This window comes from Tubulanus polymorphus, chromosome 4 (genome assembly GCF_964204645.1).
Source record: "Tubulanus polymorphus chromosome 4, tnTubPoly1.2, whole genome shotgun sequence".
NCBI classification, from domain to species: domain Eukaryota; kingdom Metazoa; phylum Nemertea; class Palaeonemertea; order Tubulaniformes; family Tubulanidae; genus Tubulanus; species Tubulanus polymorphus.
Window position 1 is genome coordinate 9613477 of NC_134028.1, and position 8582 is coordinate 9622058.

The 8582-nt window shown below is 38.6% G+C and overlaps 1 protein-coding gene across 1 annotated transcript in view; it reads left to right on the forward strand.

Annotated features, from left to right (window-relative positions):
• The window catches only part of LOC141904629 (voltage-dependent calcium channel gamma-5 subunit-like), a 34453-nt gene extending 31134 nt beyond the window's left edge, over positions 1-3319 (forward strand). The window contains exons 3-4 of the mRNA XM_074793251.1: positions 434-574; positions 2790-3319. Of these exons, the coding sequence (XP_074649352.1) occupies positions 434-574; positions 2790-3319 (671 nt within the window). The remainder of the gene's footprint in view (positions 1-433; positions 575-2789) is intronic.
• The last annotated feature ends 5263 nt before the right edge of the window (positions 3320-8582 follow it).

Here is an 8582-nt window from a genome sequence, read left to right on the forward strand (position 1 = left end):
CTCGCCTGCCATAAGTGGAATCCTCGATTGCCACAGTTACACTGCAGGTACCCCAATGGGCAAATTAACGGATTCATCGTAGCTACGGGGACATCCCCGCCGATCGAGGCGTCCCATTGCAGGGAGTAGTGATAGGGTAAAACTATTGGAATAAAAATAGACAGAGCATGTGAAATATGTCCTCTAATAACTATTCTTCTCTGTTGAGAGGGAAAACACCTTTGAATTACGTAAAAGGTTACCTTCAATTCAAAGGATTTTTGAGATTTCATCTTCGCTGGGCTGCTTCAGGTGTTCCTTCTGTAAAATTTCTATGCCCACTGTAATGGTTATGTCGAAACGTTGTAACTTTTATAGCTTTTCTTTGTGGGTTTTTAATTAAATTAAAAGTGTATGATTTAAATCTGTATATTTCTTTATTCTTTCTTTTCAGTATCAATGAGAAGATCCACAATATTTCCGCTAATTGGGCTTCTACTGTTGTTATTTGGAGAAGTTGTCAGTTTTCTAGGACACTGTACCCACAAAAATGAAGTGCTCACTTTCGTTGCCGGGATTATGTTTGTTGTTTCAGGTACTTGATTCTGCTTGTATTTGATGTTAGTGTCAGGCGTTCGTTCGTTCGTTCGTTCGTTCGTTCGTTCGAATGGTCCACATTCTGTTAAGCCATTTGAAGTATCATTGTTGTCAGTTGCTAGGCCACAGCATTTAACAAACATTGAAAGGCACCAAAACAGTATAAGTGGATGGGTTAACGCCATCGAATTTTATGATTGTCGTACAACAAGTAAGACGAAACCGCAATGTGGCAATTTATTTATTTATTTATTTTACACTCAAACCCATTACAGGTATTAGAGGGACAACACAAAATTTACAAATTTTATAAAGCTAGAAAATTTACAAATTCGATAACAAAATAAACTTGTTTAAGTGAACAAACAGAAATAAAATAGTTACTAATTTGGCAATTGACCATAGCAACTTCAGTGCCCCCATTCAGGCCAACTAATAAGTAAGAACGTATGCATTTTCTGGAAGGGTACAAAAGGAGGGTGGTTTATTTGAAATATATACGATTTATCCTATCGGTGCTGTCGACTCGATGATATTGATGCATTCAAAGTATCCTTCCTTTATCATAATAGCATCAATTGACTAGCTACACTCGGCTGCGAAGACTAGAATACCATAGAAACCCTTAAAATACAAATTTAAAAGAAATTTTTTTCATCAAGAATAAAAATCAAATGTAAAAAACACGACGTTCCGTACTAACATTCCCTCCCTCCGTTTCCCTCTCCAATGCTATTTCGCTCCCATCCGAAACGTCGCGTGTATTTTAAATTCTGATAATCAAATTTCGCTTTCAACCTTATAACATTGTATTCAAGGGGTTTCAATGTTGTTATATTAATGCTTTTGTTCATAATCATTATCCGGTATGCAAATGAAATCCAAAGGCTTTGCAACGATCGAACTAATTTGTCTCGACGGCGTAAGGTTGATAGATAATTGTCTGTAGTCGAATCAGACTCTACTGCGAAAGATCCTATTCTAGCTACACTGTCATCCGTATTCTCAGAATCTAGCTTCCTTGTTCATGCACTGATCAATTTTCCTGACGAGTACAACAGAAAATGGATGATCATCGGACGGCGATGGTGTCTTGTACATATTTATTACACTTTCCTCTGTACCCTTAGACATCAGAAGGAGGGAAGGAGTGTGCATGGAATGAATATATTCCTGATTAATCTGTTGAAAAAGTCATTTTAATTAGATCTGAAATAGTGAGATTGTGAGACTGTCATACAGGTCATAATTATTTCGATAAATGAGGATGAATATTATCATTATTATCATAAATATGCAGTTTATTCCCGGGGTATTTAAAAATCAACAAACTTTAGTAAGATCAATTAATTTGATTAGCTAATTTACTTAATCAGGTTTTGCCATATCTTGCAATTAGTGAGGTCATATGGGGATTTTATGGTAGAGTCATCTTTCAAGGGTGGTTACATGCAAGCGATAGGAGGCTTTCTTGTCTATATTGTAACGTAATGTAATGTTGTCTATATCATATATACTATGCGTTGTAACGAAAGCAGTAACCTTAAGGCTAGTGACAGCGCATGCGGTCCAGGAGATTGCGTTGCAGAGGTGCAACACCACTGCGGTTATAGCCATGACGCGTTGGTGATCTCAATTTTTGATTTTGAGTTCATTTGGATATAAGATAACGAATTTGCCGATCGCAGTGGAGAAATCAACATCGCACCGCACCGCCGCAGCGCAAGATGGACCGCGTGCATGATGTATCCCCATAATCTCTGCAGGTACTGACTCATCCAACCTCGACAGGGATTCGAACCTGGTGGCATCGCTAGACTCAGCCACGGCACGAAAACCCTAGTCCGAGTGCGCAGGTACAGGCGCAGGTTTGCCGCACGAAAAGTGACGGCACCAATCAGATTGCCCGTTGTATAATCGTTGAGAAGCAAAGTTCACGGAAAGCTATTTAGGTGGAAAACCCGGGCTCAAATAAAATGGGATATCTGATTTGTTAATAATGACATCATCTAAGCTGCGTATCTAGTTAACAGAATAATTCGGTTTCAATAAAAGGTTCATAAGTATTGCGCTGACTATCGATCTTAGAATATCTTGCCATTATAATATGCCAATATCTTGTCAATTGGATATCGGACTCCATTAGGCATGTTCGTTCCTATACTGGTGAGGTCACACATAAACTAACTTGGCTTGTAATTTTCTATTTTCAGGATTATGCGTATTGATAGGAATAATTTTATATATCGTTAGTATTAGTAACGAAGCTGTGGATACTAAACCCAGAAGTGGAGGACCTCCGGAATTCTCTTATGAATACGGCTCATCGTTTATGATGACAATATCGTCGTTCATACTATCGGAACTAGGGGGCGTTCTATCGGTTTATCTATATATTTCACGACATAAACACGCTTATAGAAAGAAACAGGAAAGATTAGCCATGTTACAAGCGAATCATAGAAACAATCCAAGTCACCATGGACATCATCACCATCATCAACATAACCGCGGAAGATCTCGCAGTGTCTCACGAGATCGGGACAGCATTCAGGAGAGTTATTTTACTTATACGCCCGTCTCCGAAACGGCCAATGAGATGTCGAATTTCACGATGTCACGTGATAATTCCAGACAAACAATGTCGACGACAGCGGAGACGCATTTTGGTCGAGATCACAACAGAGACCACTTGTATTTGTCGAGATCTGCCGAAAACCTCCGAAGAACGACACCGGTATAACGGAGTTTGACTGTTAGGATTAAAAAAAGGGAAATACATGCAATTGGTAGAAAGTAGAAGGTACTAACTAGTACGTAGCTGAAGGAGTGCAGTTGCTCGATAAATCGACCCCATGGTCGCTGGTTGACGTCAGGGTCGGATTTTTGTGCCGACGTTTTGTTAGAGATTTTACAAACTGTTGCTCACGAAATCACGAGGATTGTAAATGTCGAGAGTATGAAATTTATTTAGAATAAGCTATGGGAGTCAGCTAGCCTCCCATCGTCTGGAGATTGCTTTATAGTTTACATCGACTCATCACAATAGCTTTACACTCACCAGGATTTACTGTTTTCGTCATTCCCGCTTTTAGGTTAAAACTTGCCCAGCCTCTGCAGTTTTAGTTGCGATTCAATGTATGTTCATAATAATTCATTTCGACCTATACGTACCAAGAAATTAATTCCCCTTCCTTCGATTAAACGAAATAGGGTGTCAGTGTGGTAGGCTAATGATCGCCAGGTGACTTTCATAAGTATATATATATATATAGCCTACAAAACTTATGGAATACGCGTAAGAGGTTTGTGGAACATTTTTGATCTACGGCCGTAAGACAAGGGCCGTTGTGCGACGCGAAGTATAAACCAACAAACGTCTCATGTTAGTGAGTAGAAGAACATGTTGATTCTGTCGTGTTTGAAATCTATAATTACATGTGTTCGATTCCATTTCGTGGTTCCTAATCTGGGATTCTGCGGTATCATAGAACCAGATGGATCTGACACTAACCCTAACCCTTAATCCCAAGATCTATTTTAAGAGGGGCGTGAATAAGGGAAGGCATTTCTTTCTATGGCACCGGCCCGACGATAGAAATTCTGATCGCACTTACTGCAGCTATGATGCACTAGGGCCAACAGGCACAAGTAATAAGGTCGATAACATAGTGTTGAATCAGTGATGACTCGATATTTTGAGTGTGGATGCAGTCAGTAGACCTCAATCAATATCATGATACGTGATACCGGCGGTACCCTCTGTCACGAAGAGACTGGTTGATGATATCACTCCGGTAGGTCGGGGTGACATTCTAGCCAACGCTACGTGTTCTCGTTAGCGCCCTAACCACGACGCACTTGCGATTGGTAAGTGTAATGTGGTATCAATTTCCTCACTCTCTCAACATGGCCACCAAAGGAATACATTTTGAATTTCTTAAGTGTTCTATAGACTAAATCGCGGGCGATTTTCTTGAAACTCGGTATGTGTGATGGGCTTCGTCCATTGATTACACCTACTGCGCAGGTTTCTCCCTGTCCCAAAATGGCCACCATAGTGAGCATCTTGAATTCCTCATTAGCGCTCTATACGCTTAAAAAAATACTTGATTTGACTTGAGGTGTAATTGGGTAAGTTCACCGGTAGCAACTATTAAAAATCAAGTCTCTCGCACCTCCAATATAACCGTTTAGGTGGAAATTGTGAATTTCTAGATGTAGGATGTTCTTGATAGTTGCTTGATATTGTGTGCTCGGTCCAATACATGAATCGCACCTCAAGCTTCTCGCTCTTTCAAATGGCCGTTATGGTGGAAGAAATCTTGGTTTCTAGATATCATTCTAAGAAACAACGAATGGCGTGTGATTTTCCTCAACTTTGTAGTTATGATGGGCTAGGCCCATGGATTACACCTATTGTAAAACTACTCTACTCGCTCGTTTATAATGGCCACCATAACGATAAACATACCAGGGTGCCACTTCCTAGTAGCACATCCTCCCTCGGCCGGATTCGAACCACAAGCCGATAAAAATGGATAGAATTAGATGGAATTAGACCGAGTTAGGTATGGGCGTGAATTCCGGTTAGCAGATACTGAAATCGAACATCCGTGGTAAAGGGAGACTAAGCGGAGGTCAGTTGAGTCTTCAGTCAAAATATCCTTCATTTACTGTCCTGTAGCTGGTATGCAGCAATCGGTAGACATCTAAATCAATATATCTAACTGATTAGGAATAGCAGTAGTAAAACACTTTTCATTTTTTAGTTCGAATAGAAAATGCAACGTGTAGATTTGGTACAAGTGTATTTGTGAATAAGTAAATAATGAAATATTATTTCAATATATACATATAAATATATATATATATATATAAACATATAGGAATTTTTTAACTTGGTTTAAATGTTTGTTAGAAAGACTGGAACACGTTTTATGTATTATTATATTATAATGATGTCCGTAAATATAAAGGTTTTTCATTAAAAAGATCTCTGATATTTCTTGAAATTGCGGCGTTAGAATGACAACATGGAACATCCAATGGTTGTCTCATCATTGTCGGTACACAGATTCACATTCTAAGAGATACCATAGAACTCTCAGAGTTGTATGGAGATATGAATCGTTCATTTCGCCTAGGCGTAACGATTGAATATCGATCGGAAACCCTGAGCAATCAGTGACCGGGCGGTAAGAGTGCAAGACCAGGGGCCGTATTCACGAAGCACCCGCAGGCCTACGTGTCACGTAAATCTGCCCGTAAACCTAACAAGAATTTACGGGCAGACTCGCCTACCCGTAAGTTCCCACGTAAGTTCACCCGTAAATCTTACGTGACACGTAACGGGTGCTTCGTGAATACGGTCCCAGTTCTTTTACGCTTAACTTAATTTGTCAATCCCCAGCCCTCATTGTTGGGATTATTTGTCCGATCGGCTCAAGCCGGTAGAATAACAAAATGATGTTCTGTCCTTACTATTTGTCAAAAGTGAAAAAAAATCCGAAAATCTATACCGGTATTTTGTCTACACTGTTTACATTTTCCCAGTCACCGCGCCAGCGCTATCGGCAGAGTCTACTGCATATGGAGGAGGTTGGAGAAGGTTTGATTCATAAATCCCGAATTATCTAAATAGTAGAACATCTAAGTGGTTGGTTATACGTATGCATGTATCTTCAATTATTGCAAGTCTTCAACTATCAATACAATTGTTGATATGCTATATTTTAAGTTAAATTACAATAGCGTATAAGCCGCTACGAATTGACGCAAGACGGCTCAGAGATCGCGTGATCGTGTATTCATTCGTCAAGCAATACGTCTCAACTTTATCTATTTCTTTCATTGATTTATGAATTCGTGTGTCTGATAGGATGAATTATAGTATATAATCGGTAAAAAATCCAATAGATGTAGTCTCCTGGGTAAAGTCCCCACTGTAGGTAAAAACCCCCTTTTCGATTTTCTACAAGTATCCCTGACTCCTTACACCGCAGCATAGGAAATAATTTTGTTGCTCAACAAAAAAATTCATTGGCTTATAGAGAACAGAAAACATTAACAATATACTCATAAATACACGAATATACATATATGTAGGATAACATATAAATATATATATATATATATATATATATATATATATATATATATGTAGGATTATTGCTGTATCATTTTATTATTTTGCCTTTTTCTTTGGACAATTCAGGAACAGAGTAACTCGGTTTGCGTTTTTTCATAAAATGAGCCAGATTTTTTTAGGGTTTTTTATTCGAATTGACGAGGGTACCAAATTAATGAATCGCAGACGATGCAGTAAGATTGGCGCCTACAATTCATGCCGTAGCCGTTTACAATGTATATTACCAATACTTCAACTCCGATTTCGTCCGAATTATCTCATATTCGCTGATCTCTTGGTGTATTTAGGTATCTCAGTTTCCATTGGAAATAATTCACTGTCACGGCAGCAAGATGTCTTAACATGAAAGGAAAACCTGCAAGTACCTACGTAAAATTATATTTATAAAATTACCTTTCTATGTTAATGATGTGATGAATGAAAAGGAGCGTAAAAGAATTTCCAAAAAGAGGATTCAGGTATGAAAGATAGATTTCCATCGAATGTATTCGTAGGTAAAAATAATTCCGTGGTGAAAAATAAATCGTCTTCAAAATATATTCCTAAGTAATAATGATTCACCCATGGAAATGAATGTGTCAGCCACCATAATATTATAATTTGGCCAAATAGACACAGGCCAATTTGTCACCTGTGTGAACAGTAGTTCCGGCCAAATTTGGTCTGGGCAAAAACGGTTGTGTGATTGCGACGCGTCGCATCGTAGGTGACAATTCGAATACCCGTCTCATCACCTTGCACGATGAATCTAAACCACCTAGGATTCTTGTATAGCAGGAGGTTTGAGGCCTATACAAGCTTGAGCCCTACCCAATCTGGTGAATGATCCACGTGGTCAGTGAGTGTGAGATCAATAGTTCTTACGTAGGTTCAAACCTCGCCGGGAAATGGCTGATCGAACCTAAATGAATCCTCCGACGCTCTTTTTGTTTTCATTTTAGGCCGTTCTCTTTTTATTCTCTTTTCATTTTCTATATTTAACCGGATTTCATCTTCGAAAATCTACCCGCCTGGAGACAAGACGACCCATTTTGGCCTTTTCAATGTGTTGAAAAGATTTCTACCCGATCCAAATAGAAATTCTACGCGAGATTCAATTTATCACCCAAAATCATTTAATTGACCATTGAAATAGCTGGATTATATAACGCATCATGCTATTTCACCAGATCTTGACATATTGACATCAACATAGCAACAATTTTCACCAATGCGCTATCTATTGGCAGAAACATTTTATTATTGGAGATTGACGAAATGTCCTGAACCGGAAAATCATGGAAAGAAGATTTATAAACTAATAATGATAAACTTTCTTGTCAAAGAAATATTTCTTTTATGACAAATACGTAATCATGATACATACAAATTATAAAGATGACGGAAATCAAAGCATTTGAATACCAGAAATTATAAACAATTGACACATTCGAAACAAAAGAATAAAATCGATTTGTCCTTGTGGCAAATGAGGATTCACCAGGTTCGCTAGTGTGCATTCGAACAACGGTGCCAGATTTCTTTTCATAATTTCTCACGTTCCAGAAAATTATGAATAAATATGGCACTATATATGAATCAATCTTAGTTTAGGGGAGTTGATTTGCCTATGATTTCTGATATGAACGGCTCAAAATCTCCATGAAAGGTATTGCAAATGAAATGAATTTTGATAGATTTCCAATTGATACACACGCCATCTAACGGGATAGTCGGTATCACGGGCCCTTATCGAAGTCGAGGGTTGGGGTCGTACTGGCCTTCGTCGGTCGATGACGATGTTCAAATTTAATCAACGACGTTCTGAGTGATAGTAGGTCCATTAAATCCAAACCTGGTATAGGAAACATTTGGA